Here is a 19,559-nt window from a genome sequence, read left to right on the forward strand (position 1 = left end):
CTGCCACATTCTGGATTAGTTGTAGTTTCCGGGTCACCTTCAAAGGTAGAGCATATTTGAAACTCTACAGGTCTATGTATATGGCAAAGCGGGTGTTATCCCACACTTCCCAGTGCATTTCCTTGTCATTTTCCTTATTACAAAAGTCTGGTTTATCAGAGAAGCGAGTCAAATTTCACTGCAGCAACAGTCGGGAAGCACCCTTAGCTTTCAACCGACCTTCCCTATTCCTGAATGTTTGAACACAGTTCTTCGCCCAAATGAGTTTTATCCCAATTAATACTAAAATGGGTTTTAGATTTTGATGCGAGGTGCTTACAAATGCCAGTTTTGAGGGGCAACATGTCAATTTCTGCTTCTGTGAGGATCCCTCTTCTCCACCCATTGCAGATTAGTATTAAAAAAAGAGACAGTGTGGTGTAATGGTTAGTGTCAGTATTTGGGAGACCAGGATTCACATCCTTACTCAGTTAACCTGATATTTATCTCACTTGCTTTTCAGCACTGGGCAAAAAGTCTTTACTTCTCAGAGTTTCTTCAATGCAATTTTACTCCTGCCGCCTGTTTTTATGCTGCTTTTGTGATTTTGTGGCTCTTAGCTTCTTCTTTTATTTGCATTTTAATTGATCCATATATATATATATATATTTGTAAGCCACCTTGGAACTATAATTGGAAGGGAGGGTATAAAATACTGAAAATAGTAAGCAAATGGCACAGGCCACCTGCCATATATTTGCTTCATTTCCTGTTGCATGAACATGACCAAAACCAAATCAGTCCCCTCCTTCTACCCCACCCATAGCATGACTTATAGCACTATTGATTGCAAATTGCCTTCATAGCTTAATCCAACAATTTAGCCTAGCAGTTAAACTGATCAAAGCTGATGTTTCTAACAAACTCATTCTTAAAATATTTGAACATGGGGGGGGGGGAGTTATTTTCCACCTCCAACAACAAACAAAAAACCCCTCTTCCAGTTCCTTAGCAATGGGGAAGGAATTTAATTCAGTCCTCATTAAGCAGTGAACGTACCTAAATTACACTTACTGAAACTCGTATGCACATTGTATGCACATCGTTCAATACCCGCAACTTCTCCAAATTTCACAACGCGTACAAAAACGCATATACTGGCTCAAAATATGCATAGAGACAAACAGTAGAAGGGAAAGCGTACACAATTGCACTGAGGTATGGAAAATGGCTCTGCAAAAAATGTGTGTATTAGGTGAAAACTTCATGCAGAAATGTAAATATTGGGGAGAATAACTGATGCATTTTCATAAGTGCGTCCTTTTTTTAAAAAAGCACATTGGCGTTGTGACACGGGGAACTGAACCTAAGAGTGGAGAAATGAGAGACTGAGAGGAAATGGAAAGAGAAAAGGAGAGCTAGACCCATAACTGTGGTCTCCGGGGTCCACAGTTGCCTGAAATTTAATTCTGCAATGCTTCTGCTCCTTCCCTGCTTTCTCTGCAGATGGATCAAACAGGGCCCTGCAATAACAGATGAATCACACTTAACCCCTCCTTCCCACCCACCACCCCTCGACTTGCTTCAGCAAGCCACTGTCTTTGTCCTGCACATCCAGTTCAGCGCATACGGGCTGTGCAGAAAACATACAAAGCTGCCATCTGGAGGTACCCTGAGAAACTAAGTCCCTCTCCTGATCCTTTTAAATAAATCCCCTCTCCCCCTCCTCCTCCAGGTCTCTCTGCCTCTCCCTTCCCTCTGCTAATAATGCTCTATCCTTACATAACACCTTTTGTCTGGGACTTGCCGCAAGCGGGGATCAGGCGCAATGGCATACACCCCTGCCAACCAGGAAGCTGTTTTGCCATGACGACAAAGCTAACCTTAGCTAACTGAAGCCCATGGTCATCTCTCCGTCGATTTGACAGACATGTGCCGGGTCCTTATGCAAACCGTCGCAGAAGGATTCCTCCCGGCGGAGCAGCAGGAGGACACGTGGAAGGGTTAAATGCTTTTAAACTGAAAATTGCGGGGTTCAGATCTGCCCCTTTGTATCTTTCGCCTTGAATGTGGCATGGGGTGGAACACAGCAAGCAGCCTTGTACACGAGTCAGCCTATTGGTACATCTAACTTGTCTAGATTTCAGACAGGGTTTCTCTTCTAGCTCCACCTAGAGAACCTGAGACCTTCTACATGCAAACCAGGTATACTACCTCTCAGTGTAGCCCTTCCTTACTATTATGGGGTTCTGTGTTCTGGAAAGCTCATCAACCAGCACAGTCCAGTTGCACTTTCAACAATACTCACAGACACAGATTCCGTGTGATGTTTAAAGACCTCGGATACAATGGAGGTCACAGCTGGGGCTGACACTGGGATTTCACCATTCTTTTTCCACCATAGGCTCTTGTGATTCCAGCAGGAGTGCAAGGCCCAGAAGTCTGCAAAATCCCAGTAGCCATCACCAAACAACAAAGGGCAAAAGACTTGGGTTTTATTTTGTTTCGGTTTGGTGCTAACTTTTCCTGTGCTTGCTTGAAGAATGCAAAAGCTGCTTCTCCCCGATGATATGCATATACAAATTCCTGCCAGAAGCAACTATTGTTTCTTCTTTTGTTCTTGATTTATACAATAGGTAGCATTGGAGGAATTCCCTTACCTTTGTGAGGTTTCCATGTACATCTAAAATGCACTTACTACATGTGCTGGTCCATTCAAAGCAACATGCTAGCAGTCAATGACCTGAGGAGGCCAGTGCACATGGTGCATGCATTTAAAAATGACCAGGAGTAATTAGAAAGTTGCCGCAGGTAAAGGGTCTTCCTTGTTGTTTGTGGACAGTGTTGAAAGGTGGCTGGAGCATCAGCTAGGGTTCTAGTCCTCACAAAGCCATGAAGCCTAGCTCAGCGCACAGGGTTGGTGTGAAGATAAAATGGTGAGAGGGAGAACTTTGCACACCACCTTGAGGTCTTTGGAGGAAAGGTGGAGCATGCTCATTCAGCCTGTCATAATATACCTCCTCTCTCTAAAAAAGCCGGAGGCAACAAAACAATAGAAAGTTATACGAAGATATATCCATCAATGCAAGTGTTAGTTCCATCACGCTCTAGTGTGTCCCACAAGGGGGCTTTCAGAGCTTGAGCCTAAATGGCTGGAGTTAATCAGGAGCAGATATCCATTTGTGCTGAGCACAGTGACACCTTACCCCACCCTACTCAGTTGGCCCAGCAAACATTGATGGGGGTTAGGGAAGGAAAGATCAGGCTATTACTGCCATGTGTTGGTTTCAGATGCATTCAGTCACCTAGCTCTATCTATTTATTTTCACAGAGTTTTTAATAACGTGTCAAAACCTTGCATTTATATTATACAATTTTGCATGCATTTATGCACTTGCTCTGAATCACATGTTTTTTTTTTGTATGCTTTTTGGTGCATTTCCCTCTAAAACACATAAGTTTGTGTGCATCCCCTCCCATACAAAAAATGCATGTGCATTTTTAGATCCATAACTGCACTACCAAATTCAAATAGTAAGTGCATAATCTGATCAATTTCATGCTGAACATAAATCCAGAACTGGTGGATTACATTGGTTTGCTTGAAAATATACAGTGAATGAATTTCTGTGTTGTTGTTGTTGTTGTTGTTGTTGTTGTTGTTGTTGTTATATCCTGCCTTTTCCCCAGGCTGGGTCTCAAAACGACTTACAAATAAAAATACAAAACACGGATAAAATTGAAATGCTAAAAGTACTGGAAAAAAGATCATTAAAAAGTAATTTAACGCTACTAAAATTAAAACAATATAACGGCACAATTCTACTGAAAAAGATGAATAACAACAGCAGTAAAAACATAATAGCACTACTTCTTTCCTTAAAAACAGTCAGTTCCTAAAGGTCTGCTGGAACAAAAAGGTATTCACCCGCCGATGGAAGGACAACAAGGAAGGAGCTGGCTTGACTTCTCTAGGAAGGTAGTTCCAAAGTCTGGGAGCAGCCACTGAGAAGGCTCTCTCCCGTGACCCCACCAAACATGCCTGTGAGGGTGGAGAGACCAAGAGAAGAGTTTCCCCTGAAGATCACAGGGCCTAGGCAGGTTTGTACGAGGGAATGCCATCTTTGCAAAGTCAGAGACATCCTGCATCTGAATATGAGTTGCTGGGAAACAGCTTCCATAAAGTGCTATTTCATTCATGTCCTGCTTGTGGACTTTCCAGAGCCATCTAGTTTGCCACCTCGGGGAAACAGGATGCTGAAATAGATGGGCCTTTAGTCTGATGCTTGTATTGTTCTTATGACTCTAGTCCCAAAGCTACCCATTCAAGCAGCCAGTGAGAGCCACCACATGGAAAGATTGTAACGGGTTCCAAGTCAGTCTGCGGCATTGCCTGAGCATCAACAGCTTCCTTCCTTCCTTCCTTCCTTCCTTCCTTCCTTCCTTCCTTCCTCCCTTCCTCCCTCCCTCCCTCCCTCCCTCCCTCCCTCCCTCCCTCCCAGACTTATCTCCAGAGCTCCTCATAACATAGCTACTTAAGTACCAGCACTGGCACGGACACACCTTTCCAGATAATCAATTCCAGTGATTCCCTCCATCCCAAAATAGTTCTTTCCCACAGCTGCCCCCAACAGGTGTTCCCTGAGATGACTACTGCCAAAACATGAGACAGGGGTTAGGAAGTTCTGCAGTGGCTTCTCATCTTCTCTGGTTCAGGTTCAGTATTCTTGTACTGGTGTACAACTTAGTTCATGTTTCAACTTAGTTCATGTTTCATAGCTTGGCTCAAGTTCATCAGTGAGATCGTATGAGTGGTTTCCCAATAGACCAAAAAGACAACTGTGTAGTGAGCCCCACTCTGTGGAGTTTTCTCCCACTAGGACTCAAGCAAGCGCAGTCCCTGCCACATTTCAGAGGCTAAGTAAAAATGATTTTACTTCAGGAGGCCTTTGCACTATGGACTTATGTTTAAACATTCACATATTGTATGTTTTATTTTTTTCCATCAGCCGCTTTCAGTGGGCTATAAATTTCTTTAAATAACAAAGGAAGAAATCAGCCTAGCATCCGACCCCTAGCTAGTGCACTTGTTCAAATAAATAGCTTTACAATAGCTTTCTTTTCTGTCTGTCTCTCTGCAAAAGCAAGCGCTTTCATTCTCCCGGTCAAATTAACAAAGAGCGCCATGCAAACTGTCCAGGACAAGTAGCAGAAAATCCCAGTCAACAAGGGTTAGTTACAAGCCACCTAGCCTGGGCAGCTAAGGATACACGTGAGCTGACTATACCAGAAAACTAAAGCAAGATATGAGCAAAATATCCTGGAGAATTAGGGTAAAACATGAACCATCCTAAGCAGCCAGAGTAAGACTGTTCAAGCTGAATGGGGTAACCAAATGAGTGCAATGATGTGCTGAGATAGGTGTGGATTGCTGAAGAGGGAGTAGTTAGTATACTGTAAAGCAAGTGAGCCTTGCTATGATGAGATTTATCTGAGTATAAGGCAGTCAGGATGCATATTGTAGGTAGTTCTTTCCCCCCATGAATAATAGCTTGCATAACAGATCCAAACTTATGGTCTTGATCGATAGGACACTGCAAACTACAGATGCTCTATGGAAGTGCGAAGCCAAGGGAGGGGACAAGTATTGTTTGAAAATCCAATCCATTTTGGATCAGGCCTTTGGGCTGTCTTATATTTCTGTTGTCACATTTTCGGGGGGGAGGGGGCTGGCAAGAAAGCCAACATCTGCCTCTTCCCTCTCCAACTTAAGCTGTTTAAGTTAGAGGGTGGGGAGAGCTTCAGAAATGATGTCATCCTCCAGCATCTGCGGTGAAACTGGGCAAAATAATAATTTTTTTTTTTAAAAAAAGGAAGGAAGAATGAAGGATCTTTTTGCTTCCAATCGGGCAAGGGATAATAAGCAGGGCTTGTGAGTCTTCCATGGGTTAGCTTTCAAGGAGTTTCCAGCCCGGACACAATTGGCTCAGGAGAAAGGTATCTGTGTCTCTTGCAGCACTTCCAAGGAGCACTTCAAAACATCGTTACTTCACCATATTATTAGAAGCAATCAATGCAATTAATATTACATGTGGGCAATTTTGTAAATTCTGCATCGTCTGCCCTCCTTGAACGTTACCGTCAGCAGTCCCTTTATATACACGGACTGGTGCGGCTGGTCAACCAAACTATTGATGCTATTAATAATGAACGGCTAAATGGCCACCTTTGGGATTGGATCTTCCTTAGAACACTCGCAGATCCTTAAAGGAACACGGCCGGTACATTTATCACCTTACGGCTATTGCTGTTGCAGGTAAGGTGGTGTTGCGATACCCTCCCCCTCCTCAAAAAAAATCTTTAACTAGCAACTGTATCCTTCTCCTTTCCAGAGCTTCAGAATCATCCCCTCCTTTCCCTGCCCCTAAGATGATCAGCCAATTAAAGTCTGGCACAAAAGCAGTATAATCGGGAGATTCCCACAGATCCCAAGTGATAGATTGCTTGACGATCTCCTTCTCTGTGAAAGAATGCGTGGTTTTATAGCACTTACAATTACCTGAAGACTGCTTCGAATGCCACACTGCATAAGACCAACAAATAAATTTGTGTGTGCATTTGAAGAGCGGGTTGTATATTGCTATTGAGCTCCACAGCAAAGGATGGGAGAAAAACATTTCTGTGCATATGTGACTTGGGTCTTTTACGTATGTTTCTCTCTGTGTGTTTCATGCGTGTCTACATTCAGAGGGGGGGAGAATGCCAGAATATGCAGTCAATCCACAGATTGTCTGAAAACTGCAAAGCTTTTGGGCTTTAAACCTGCTGCTGACAAAAACCTCACACAAAGGTCCAGATACCCACAGCACTGTAAAAACGGCCAGGCTAGCTTTGAAATTATCCTTTTCCCCGGACCCAGACACAGCACACAAGGAAACCAGACATGGATTAATTAGGTGTGACTGTATCATTAAATTAGGATAATGAACAAACAGCTACGTATCACATTCGACTTGGCATGTAAGGCTCTCCAGCAGCCTTCAAGTCACCTGCCACTTTTGCACAGAGCGAAGCCTGCAAAATCCGCTTCAGAAAGGAGCAAAACAGCCGCATATCCCTTAGCACCAGTGGGACGCACCTGTACCTGGAATACTACTAATGCTCATGTGAGGGGGGTGAAAGTTCTTAAATATTTTATGGGCCAATATGCATATTTTGCATATCTACATTTTTTTATATCTCTACAGGTGCCCATTATGGACACACAGTCATGTTTTTCTCTCATGTTTCTGGAGCTTCTATGCTCCAGAATGAAAAGGAGTTCTCTTCCAGTTCTGCAAAAAGGAACGGATTTTGGTTCATGATCCATTAATATAGGAGTGTTGTTTTGAGTGTGACATCACGTTAAAAGATGACAACGTGCGATGTCCGGTACCCAAGCAATCACAAATAATTGTAAAAAAAATGTAAAATCTATTTAGCTTTAAGAAGCCAGCTGTGTGCTCTTGAGCATGCAGGGATCAAAAACTAACTTCAACAGTATTAAATCCAGCTTAATTTGTGATTTAAGCTTGAAGTTTGCAAACTTATAAACATTTCATGGAAAGGATGAGAGAGAACTGTCTAAACTTTAATGGATGTAGGCATTCATATGTGAATATGAACAATCCCAGGCTCATTATGCAAATGTCCCAAATTTCAGTGCTAAACAGGGCAGACACCACATTTAGAACATTCACCGTAACACGTAGACAAATATTTCATCCCTTATGTGTGTGTTTTCCCCCCACTCAAAACTATGTCTGTATGTGGCACACGTTTGTAATTTAAATGTATGTAGAGTCTGGATAGGTATTTTGTGGGTGACTTTGTTTTCCCATTGTTCCTGCAGTATAAGCCACACAACCTACAGATTATTTCGGGTGTTAAATGTGTGGGTAAAATCTGCACGGATTTGCAGTGCCTCTTTTTAAGAGCCCAAGAAGAAGAAGAAAACTTTACCCAAATTTTCCTGCAGTTTCCTACCTGGGTGAATTTGATATATTTATGTAATTATCAGTTTTTGATATATTCCCTAGTTTTTACTGTTAAACTGCAAGTTTGCCTATGGCACATGCCGCATAGTTGTATTTGCTGGGATTCTGTCTATGAAAAGTACCATATCTAAATGTGCAAAATTATGAATAGGTGCACCATATCTCCACTAACGAAGAGCATTTCCATATATGCATTTTAACTAGTATATATGAAGTTAATCGGAACAATATTAGCCTGGATAATAAACCTTTTGTAGATTTAGAGTTGAAACAAGTTGCTATAGACACAGACAAGCAAGGGCATACTGATGTTACATGAAGTTATGGCTCCAAATACCAACATTTGTCTTCCTTTGCCTTATTTTAGAAATGTATTTTCTGTGCTCTTTCCTTTCCGATAATTTTGCTGGGAAATCTTCTGCAGTATTGCCTTTAACTGGCACCTACGATGTGGCAGCCTCACCACCCCACCCTCCCCTAAGGCTCTGGTGGCTACCCTAGGAAATAGTTAAAGTTTAAGCAAAGGTTGTCCATGCTCAAGCAGAGAGGAAGGAATAAATGCACGACGATGAGGTAGATCGAAATTGGTATGCCTCATTGGCCAAGCTGTCGGATATTTCTAATGCATCTGAAGGCTTCGTTACTAAGAACCTGCTAAGTATCTTTAAAACCTTTGATCTGTAGTCAGTCTTAACGAAGGAGACAATTAATTAAAGGCGAGCAACTTGCAATAAAGTTGCATTGTGGTCAGTTTATATACACTGTCCAGAACTGGTTCACGGGAGTCATTGTCAATTAAAATCTTGCTGGAGTCCAGTTCATTATCATTTTGCCTCCTCCCTCATCTTGATCAATATATTTTGGTTGCTCCGTCTTGACAAACCTAACACAATGTCTATATCTATATGTCTCGCCATTCATTTTGCCAGCTGATTATGATTTATTTTTAGCCGCTACATACGGTTGGGCACTTTATTCAAGAGGCTTTGAGTTGTCATCCGTCTTTATTTTAAGGAGCTGCAATAATAAGACTTCTCTCTCTCTCTCTTTCTCTCTCTCCCCACCCCAGAGAAGATGTCAGTTGTGTATAATGAATGCACAATAAAAAACCGCATTCACCCGCGAGTTGCATCCCAGCAGTGGCACCAGATGACAAACACAAACAAATGTGAAGTCCAGAATGACACCCTTTCTTTAGCTCATGCCAGGCACTGCGGCAGCAAGCAAGCGGAACAGCATTTGGGAGGAGGGGTCTAAGACTCCCCCTCCCCTTCAAACAGCATCCAATCATATTTTTGTATATTTGTATGGCTATGAAAGTTGGGTGGAAAAGGTCCCGGTTGAGTCAGACCAAAGCAACACCTTCCTCTTTTAACTTTCAGTCTACCCAGCGACACAAATCTAAAAGTAAGCTTTACCAGTTGCCGCAGAGTTACTACATACTTTTGTTGCAAGTGAAATTCAAGGTGGATTCATCTGGCCTGTCCAGGTGAAATATCTGGAGGCATTTAGAAGGGCACAAAAAGCATTTCAGGACAATGGAGTTCCAAGCATAAAACAGGTTCTTGGCCCTGGAAAATTCACAGCACCAGCATCTCTAAAAGGAGAAGTTTCTACAAATAAATTGTTGGGCCCTGTTAAAGTTTGACTTCGCTATTGTCAAACACTGCCCTGAATATGCCTAAAGATCTTGTGCATAACGTACAACCAGAATAATAATGGCCACACAGGAATCCAAGAAACAATTCTGGTTCCCCTTAAAGAAGATTTCCAAGGAATCAGAAGCCTGATCCAAATAATTATAATAAGCGGAACTAACAGATGTTAGAGTAAACATCTGTTTGTAAAGAGGCATCTGGAAACCACAATTCAATGCACGCTCATCTATGAGCAATGATAGATCCAGACAGGCAGCTCAACTGATGCTTAATGGAGTGAGGCCATCATGAATTGGGAATGGTCTTGGTTTGTGTGAGTTATTATGTCATACATATATAGCGGAATTTATTTGAGTTTGTGAGCTGCAATTTCTGGATGTGCTTGTGACACCACAAGAGTGAAACCAATGGCCGTAATGGAAACCTGGATCCCTCTCTTTGTGGCTGCACAACTTCCTCTGGTAGACTGAACCAAGGCTGAGGTTCACTTCGCACCTCTAGGTCCATCACTATGAAGGCTGAACAAAGTGGTTTCTCTATCTGTGCAAATGAGCTCTTAAGCCAGAATCAACAAGTAGTAAGATGTGAAACATTTACCATGACCACATGAAGCAACTGTAAAATCTCAAATCTAAACTCTGGTATAATTCACAGATACCTCCAGTTCAGGATAAAACTGTTGTTTGTCTGGAGTCAACGACTGGAAGCGAATGTACTGGACACTGAGGTCCAGCGCCGAGGGCCTTCTGGCGGTTCCCTTACTGCAAGAAGCCAAGTTACAAGGAACCAGGCAGAGGGCCTTCTTGGTAGTGGCACCTGCCCTGTGGGGCACCCGCCCACCAGATGTCAAAGAGAACAACAACTACCAGACTTTTAGAAGACATCTGAAGGCAGCCCTGTTTAGGGAAGCTTTTAATGTTTAATAGGCCATTGTATTTTGTTGGAAGCCGCCCAGAGTGGCTGGGGAAACCCAGCCAGATGGGCGGGGTATAAATAATTATAATTATAATTATAATTATATACCCCTTCCCCAAGATTACCAAACTGTTGTTGGCTCTCAGCTGATAAATATGGGATTCTAGCTCAACTGCTTTGGAGTCATAAGCCTCTCTGCTTGGTGGGGCAAGAATAAGTATTCATGGAGCACATTCAATTTCTAAAAGCAAAAGACGTCATAGCTTTCCAAACTACCACTTCCAAACCAGCAATGGGAAACATGACTGCACCTTTCAGTGAATAACAGGTCAGGGTTCCTGTTATTTCTTCCACAGACGCCAGGACTGCCCTTGTCTCACTGTTATCCAGTTCTCAATGGAGTACCAACTAATTCTTACCAACTTTTTGCCACAGTCAACAAAAGTATGGTAACTGCCCCACACCCTTTCCATGGAGACTACTTTGCTGCGTGTCAACAGCTTTCAGCAATGTTGAGTAAGTCACTGCAAACTTTCTTATACTTCTTATTCTCTGCATTATTGTTGTTACACTTTCCTCCCCTTGTAAACTCCTCAAAGGAGGAAACAATAGATTAAAAATCAATAATACAGAAAGGAAGTGTGATTAAAACAGCCCGAGACTTGTTATATTAAAATTAGCCCAGGAGCAAGTTAGATTAAAACAGAAAGACCCCCATCTTTCATCCTGGAGTCTAATAGGATTGTGCATCTACATATATCACTACAGAAAGTGTTTTGTAAAATCAGGGCCTAATCCTAAAGTCCTAGATGATACCTCTCCTGAAGAATGGCCTCCCTGATTATCTTAAATGGGAAGATTTATATAGGAACAGGCCCTTCCTCAATATCCAAGTGCGAGGACACGAGAGGCCCAACATCTGCAGCCAATTGCTGCAGTGATTATGTCTCTAAAGTATTTATTTTCACAATCAGAATTGTCATCCCTTGTTACATCCACAACCAATTGGTCTGAATATGCCTTCTTTTCCTTTGTTCTCTTCAAGGTACAGGGAGGCAATTGTCCTGTTACCTGTCTCCTCTGACGTGCCCATGTTCTTCCGCCAATAAGAGGCATTGGAATGTGGGCTATTGTGGAATAACAAAAAATAATTTGAATTTCTCCACATCTCTGAGTCAGAAAATATGTTTATGGTATCCAAATAAAACACCTGAGAGAATATGATTCAATTCATCTCCAAAATCCCTTAGAGCAATAGGCATAGCTGTCAACGTTTCCCCTTTTTAAAGGGAAATTCCCTTATTCCGAATAGGATTCCTCACAAGAAAAGGGAAAAGTTGACAGCTATGGTGCCAATAGGTCTTATGTGAGGGAGAAAATACGGGATAACTATTCATTAAAGTAGAAACTTTAAACACACACACAAACACACACAGCATGCCCCAGGATACCTTTAATATCACTAGAGTGATTAATGCAAGGGTGAGTAAGAATACAACATTTATTTGGAACACTATCACAAATAGGTTTTACTTTTGGCAGGGTGAGGCAAGGAAGCTCTTCATTTGCCATTCTAAAAAAACAAACAAACCCACATACTTCCACATTCATGGGTATTGCGATTGGAGAAGGAAAATGGATTATTATTTCTTTGTCATAAAACTAACCCACTGTGGTTTGTTGGTTTAACAGTTGGTTCTTTTTGGCTGCAGGTAGAATGCTGCCCCCCTCCCAGTTTGATGCTGTTTTGTGTGTGTATGTGTATTCCCTCTTTGAAACTCGATCTGGATTACAACCCAACTAAAGACTAAGCAGGTTGCTTTCAGTCACGCAAGCCTTATGTTTCAATTATGGAGGCATTTATTCAACACCTGTATTTAGCTGTGTCCCTTTCTGAGTACATTTTCATTTCCCCAAGTCTTTTTTTATCGCTCCGTACAGTGCATCTTAATTTAACAATCATTGCACTTCTAAATCTCACAGCTAACCTGAAAACTGATATTGCACTGAGGTTGAACAAAGCTTTAATTCACATCTGTCTCTCCCACTCTGGCTTCTCTCTAATAAAAGAGACTATTGTGAATTGGGTAATTTGTGGACTTATAAGACCAGGTGTTTTCGACTCCGAAAATGACCTATGTTTCTGAGAAGAGAAACAGACAACAGTTGAAAGAAACTATTCTCCCCCATATTACCTCTTTTTAGCTATGTATATTTACTGAATGTGAGGTTTGGCCTTTTATAGTGGGGGTGGGGGAGACACGCACCCCACCATCTTGGTGATGGATAGTAACAATTTTCCATGAGCTGCATTGCTCAGATGAGACTTGAAAAGACACCCTATCTTTCAGGGTAATGGAGTCCTCAATGCTTATGATCCTTCTCACAACTCTGCTTTTAAAAGCCCATTAAACCCTGTGCATGTGTGTTTGTGTTTGCTAAATCTCACTACCAGATCTAGCCTGACTTCCTAAGGACTATCAAAAAAAGATGGTATATCCCAGTTAAAAACGCACTGCGGGCCTTGGTTACGAATCAAGCATGGATAGGAAGAAATACTATTGAAAACCACTTGGGATGGTCCTGTTTTGATTTCATTCATTTATAAATATTAGGCTTAAATGCCACTTAATTGGCCTTAAATTATTTCCAAAGATAACACATTATAATATGTCTGTCCTGAGAGCACTAACCTTTATGCCTTTGAGTAACTCAGACCTAAAACAGATGCCTCTGCTAAGCGTGAATTGGGTGGGGGAGTTGTGAATGAATTTGTTGTCAGTGCGTCTGATTAGCTAACTCGCTTTGTATGCTTGTATATGTTGCAAAAATGGGTGGGATGGTTTGAGCTGCCAAGACGTCTGCCTGTCAATGATCTAGATAAACTGTGAACAAAATCCCTGCAGGGGCTACCTTCCTCATGTACTTTCCTACCCCCTCAAAAAAAAAAACAAAAGGAAAAAGAGTACAGCGCTATACCGATCTAAGCCGAATCAGCAGTTGACACACAGTTTATATTTTATCTGGAATTTGCATAGAACTACCAGATCTTAAATTTCATTTCACCTTCTTAGAACCTGAATGAGAAGGACAGATCTCTGGTGGGAGTTTTTCTGTGCATCTTTAAACTAGTTATTTCCATTTCTTTCTCTCTTACTGTGCTACTGACAATGGGACTTACTCCCCAGGAAGTGGACAGAGTCCCTTCTAATCTAGGAGCAAGCCCTGTTGAACTCAATTGGGCTTCCTTCTAAGAGGATCTGTTTGATTGCACGGCAAACTATCTATAAGAGACCTTTTAGCCAAGGCACAACAAAACCCAACGGTGTGTGCGCGTTCACACACAAACACAGCCACAACATTGCACTCTGAAGTAACTCGGTGGATTTCAGCACACTTACCTGCCCCAAATAAGTGACTGTAGTCTAATACGATGTTTAGAGGTTCGTGGCAGGCTTCATAAACAAAGCCACTTCTCTCAATCATTCCATAAGCTATTTCAGTGAGAGACATACCTGCCTAGGAAGGTCTGCAAATAAGTACCGCTAGAGGTATTTGTCCCTGCCTCACCTATGGAAAGCATTTTCTTCCCACTACAGGATGTGAATGAGCAGAGAATGGTATAGGAACCAGAGCAGACGAAGGAAGGAAAATGTATGAATTCTTACGGTTGCATTAGTTTTTGATTTAAATGCAGTCATGAAAAGAGGGAGGCAGGGGGAAATGGTAAGATAAATATGATCCTATTTATACAAGCCCTGTCATGCTTTTTGACTTTCCACTAATTAACCAGCAGTGGCAAGCAATTCCTCCCCCCCCCCCCAACACACACTAGGTAGCCAAAGGCACATTTTTATCAGGATTAGTGAGCAAATCTGTAACATCACAGAGGACTCTTCTCAGATGGGCTAAATCAGGCCAGGAGTTTCAGCCCTGGGTGCCTTTGGAAACCATAGTAAATCCTCCTGCCGTGCCATATGAATAATGAGAGGGATTGGGTTGGGTTGGGTTGGCTGCTGTACGTTCCCCTCGCTGCTCTGAGAGATTAAAAAATGAACCTGGTTACTAAACAAGCTTGTACTTATGCAAATTGGCCTGAAGGGCTTATACCTTGACACTTGGACAGTCCTTACGATTCACCTTGAAATACAGTAAGATGCCGAGGAGTGAAAGTTAAGCATGCCTTGAGCAAGACTCTGCCCTAAAACTAAGCAAGCCAGGGAAGGCAAACGCTTAACGGGAAGAGTAGGATGGAGATTCGCTGAATGAAAGAGGCACAAGTTTTCTGGATTCTAACAAAGCCCATTTAGCTAGTTTCTCTGACACATCCTATCCCTTGAGGTCTGGGTGGGTTACACGAAGCACACAATAAAATAGCTTAAAACTAAAAGCATGCTAAATAAATGATTCAAGAAACCTCCTTCATCGTTAAAATGTTAACATCTGGCTTCCCAAACCTAGACAAAATAGGACAGGTATTATCTATTGGACTTTCATCTGTTCAGGACTCTTTGTCATAATTATAATATGTGTGTACATGTGTGCTCTCTTAAATGAAAATAAAGAGCCATGAGCCAACCATTAAATAACAAAAAGATCCTTGAATTACACACACATCCTTCTCCTTCTTTTTTCCCTTTCAAGTAATCTCCTGATGTAGAATTTGTATTTACTTAGAAAAGCTTTATAAACTTTCCGTGCATTGATGGTAGTGGAGAACAACCCCCACCCAAAAAACAACAACAGACATCGCCCAAAGGGGATGAAGCTACCCATCAAACCTACACCTCTCTTATTAAGCCTCAAGAACCCCACCTTCCAGAAAGCTTGAATGGATGGCAAAATAAGATTCTGGTTTGTAGTGACTGCAGAGGAAGGGGGGGGGGTGGCTGTAGTGAAGGAAAGAAAGGCAGTTGTCAGTTGCCACCCCCAGAGTTTCTCCTGTGCAGCATAATCTCTCCCTTCCCCTTCCCCCACCCCTTTGCAACATCAACTCTTCCTCTTTTAAAAATAACTTTCTATTTGCATAACCATCCCCTAGCGGATTGGGGGCATGAGGGGGGATTCAAAACGTGCCATTAACTTTTTGAAGATTTACTGCTGGACACACACGGCTGGCTTAGCACGTTGGGAAGCATTTTTTCTGGGATTTGAAGTGGGAAGGGAAATCTGGCGACTAGATCCCCAGCCCAGCCCCATGCACTTCTTCCACATTTTGGTTCTCCCTTATTGAAGTTTCCCATGTATTCTACATTATTACTATTACTATTACTATTATTACCTCTTCTGAACAGAGAAGTAGGAAGGCAAACCCATAAGAGAAAGGCAAACAGAAAAAACCCCGAGTAGAGCAAAGCAGTTCTTCCGCCGCCAGACTTTATCTACTTGCTTATGCCTAAACCAGTCCTTTAGGTCAATCGCATCCAACTTATTCACTTCAGTCCCACTTTTCAGGCAACGCGATCGATACACTGGCATGCCTTTCGCAAGCCCTCTCCTCACTCCCCACCCCCCAAACAAACATACACTTCCTCCCCTTTTGTGGTCTTTAAACTACACACCGAAGCATTGCAGGGGAAACCCGAGTGGAAGAAAGGAGAAGGGAAACGCTAGTGGACTTCCATCCCAAACCCCCACGAGTGAGGAAAACAAGAAGGAAGGTTTCAGCCGAAGAAGGGAGCAGACGGGTTCCACAGCACGGTTTTTCCCCCTACTCCATCCCTCCCCTCAAAAAAGGAAACTCTGATCACCGTCATTAAAAAGTTCCTGAGCTCCCTTCTCCGCTGCTGACCCAATGAAGTATACCCCCACACCCCCGTCTCCAGAAGTGGATGCCTGAACAGCCCACACATGCTTTGCTCCGGATGCATCGCTAAAAACCTCTTCTCCCCTCTCAGTAATTCTCCTCTCTTTATCTAGCTGGCTAAGTATACAGAGACACACAACATTGCCGATTTCTTTCTTCTTTGGGATTCCACGGTGAGGACTTCTTAGCAAAAGAGCAGAAAATCCTAACACCCGTTCCTTCGCTCTCTTCCTCCCCCCCCCCCCGCCTTATTAATTTCCCCTCTCTTCTAGGGTCCGCCGTTGTCTGGTCTGGGACCGGCTGCAAAATAACCATCACCTCCCTTTCCCCGCTTCCTTCCCGTCCACCCACCTACCCAACGCCTCTGTGCTTGGGCAGAGTCCGCGCAACCCAAATAGCAGCAGCCCGTTTCAGCACCACGAGCCGCTGGACAGCTCCGTCCATCGTTTCCCATACACCCTAATGGAGAGTTGCGGTCCCTCCCTTCGTTTCCCTGGTGGGCTCTTGCTAGCTACATTTGTGTTTAAACTTCCCCCACCCTGGAGATCAGTCGGATCTATAAGAGATCAGCCTTCCACCACCCCCCACCTCCTCTCTTTATGGGCTGCCAACCTAGCAGGATCTGCCCCCCACCAGCACCACCTCCTTCCCCGGACTCTCCCCTCCTCCAAGCCCCTGCGAATAAGGGGGAAAGTTAAGAAGAGGACCTCACCTTTGTGCATGCCAGTAAACCTGTCCTTCAGCACCGTCAGTTCATAGATCTTTCCGAACTCTTCAAAGAGAGGTTTCAGGTCCTTCTCGTCCAGGTTGCGAGGGATTTGCCCAATAAAGAGCTTGATGGCATCGTGGTCCTTCATGGGAATGGTGGATGTGTTCCCTGGACTGTGATTTAATCCGTTCATGTGCCCGTTGGTGTTGGGGTTAGTGTGGTTGCTACTGAGGCTGGGATTGTCTGCTTGTCCGTTTGCTAACGTGGCCATCTTTATATACATAGAGAAAAATCTTCTTTTCCTTTTTTTCCCACCCCCCCTCGCTTCCTCTGTTCCTCTCTCCCGCTCCCTCTTTCTCTCTCTCACACACACTCCCTCTCTCTCTCGCACACATACACACTCTCACACAGGAACACACACACACACACTCTCACACACACATTCACTCCACCCTCTCTCTCTCTCTCTCTCTCTCTCTCTCCCGCTCTCTCTCGCTCTCGCTCTCTAGGTCTGAACTGATTTTTTTTAATACATTGAACAGCCAGGATCTCTGTCCTTTCCGTTTAAACAGGCTGGATCGGTTCAAAATGCCAGTGAGGCTGGGGGGTAGGGGGCGGGAGGGAGGGGGAGAGGCGCGCGCGGGGGTGGGGAGGGATGGAGACCAGGGGGGAGGCGGGTGGGGGCTGGAGGGGCACTTTCTTTCGCTTTGGTTCCACCGAACCCCCTCGCCCCTCCTCCCACTTCACCCCCACCCCACCCCCACCCCCGTCTGCCTGCCCAGTGGTAGATTCCAGTCCTTGCCTTGGCTATAAATAGCGTCAGGCGCATGGTTCTTTGAGAGAGAGAGAGAGAGTCAATGTCTATTGTGGTAACCGAGCAAACGGGGAGCGGTTGCATTTTGCAGAAGCCAAGCGATTTTTCGTAATTTTTTTTCCTTAATATTTTTTTTTATGGGGGGTAGGGCCGCTCCCCCTTCTTCTTGCATTTCTTATTTTATTTTTATTTTTATTTTTTTAAAAAATGTATTATCCTTATTCTTATTTTCCAGCTTCTGCAAACCCAACCATCTCGACTTTTCCTTCCAGTAATGGCTAGGAAAAAGAAAGCCTTTTGTTTGAGAAGGAAAAGCAGAGAGAGAGAGAGAGAACAAAATAGCCCAAATAAAACGAGGTTGTGCTGGCGATTTTTTTGTTTTTGTTTTTTAAAACTATTTAAATCTCTCTCTCTAATATATATATATTTTTTTTAAAAAAATATCCTCTCTCTCCTAAAACATTGCTAATAAAAGAACTACAGATATGAAGGCAACCTGGACATCAGAGGTCTTTTCTTGTTGTGGTGGTGATATGATAGTGAAAGTGGTGATTGTTATTATCCGTGTCATAGCTATCTCCATTTGTGTCTGTGTTTCCAATTCTGTCTGGGCTGTTAATTATTTTTCCTTCAAATTAGCTTGGCATTTTTTTCCTCGGCTATAAGAGGGTGATTTGGGGAGGGGGAAAGGAGGAGCGGGGCTCCTTTCCTTATAAAAGGTAAAAATTCTACCCTGAACCGTCTCGGTGCAGTTTCTTGGGGGTTTTTTATTTTGCTCATTGATAGGCGAGTAAACATTTTCGCTCCGCTCTCGCAGTAGGCACCAGGTTTCTTAAATGTTTATAGGAACAATGCATTATACTTAATTAAGTCACACTGTAATAAAAGAAGTAGGATCTTCCCCCCCCTCCCGCTCCAACCCACCGTCCTCCTTCCTCACTGTTGTTATTTGGGGGGGGGGCGGGGAGGGAGAAGCAGGCATCGGATTAAAAAAAAATACAACATGTAGCTCAAAGCAATTTTTCTTAGCTTTAAATGAAATCTCGCAGAAACATCTGGTGGCATAAGCTTCTACTAGAGGCAGGGAAAATACGAGTGTGTTGAGAAAGGAGAGCTTTTGCAGCCTGCAAGTTACTCTGTTTAGACAGAGAGAGAGAGGGAGATCTATATATAAATGTTGATTAGTTGTTTTGTTCTAGATTATATATATATATATATATGCACACACAATATTTTCAAGTGGATTATCTTCTCGTTCATAAACGAGCTGCAGAAAGCATCCACTTTCCTAAACAAATTTATGAACATTGGCAGGGGGTTTATCTGAATTCATGAAATGCATTTTGGATATTGATTTAAGGTACCTGCCTGCAGCTTTTGAGGTAGGGCGGGATTCTTTTCTTTTCTTTCTTTCTTTTAAAAAAAATAAATGGTTCAAGTGACAATTTCCAGACAGGTCGCTGTCTCAGTATCTTGCAACAAAAACGACGAGAAAGAGTCTTGGGACACCTTAAAAGCTCGCAGATTTATTGTGGCACCAGCTTCTGTGGGCTACAGTCCACTTCATCAGAGGCATGAAGCGTTAGCATGAGTTACAGGTATACGTGTGTGTGTGTGTGTGTGTATGTGTGTGTGCACATGG

General features: G+C 43.0%; 1 protein-coding gene across 13 annotated transcripts in view; it reads right to left on the minus strand.

Moving 5' to 3' along the window:
• The window catches only part of CELF4 (CUGBP Elav-like family member 4), a 783,337-nt gene extending 765,648 nt beyond the window's left edge, over window positions 1-17,689 (minus strand). For 6 of the 13 annotated variants that reach the window (XM_080973524.1, XM_080973530.1, XM_080973527.1 and 3 more), the window contains exon 1: window positions 17,107-17,487. In XM_080973524.1, the coding sequence (XP_080829650.1) occupies window positions 17,107-17,386 (280 nt within the window). In that variant the 5' untranslated portion in view covers window positions 17,387-17,487. Of the gene's footprint in view, window positions 1-17,106 lie in introns of all 13 variants that reach the window. The other 7 variants (XM_080973533.1, XM_080973528.1, XM_080973525.1 and 4 more) reach the window with 4 other exon arrangements.
• Between the last annotated feature and the right edge of the window lie 1,870 nt (window positions 17,690-19,559).

The sequence above is a fragment of the Podarcis pityusensis genome, assembly GCF_964106645.2.
Source record: "Podarcis pityusensis genome assembly, chromosome: 11".
NCBI lineage: Eukaryota > Metazoa > Chordata > Lepidosauria > Squamata > Lacertidae > Podarcis > Podarcis pityusensis.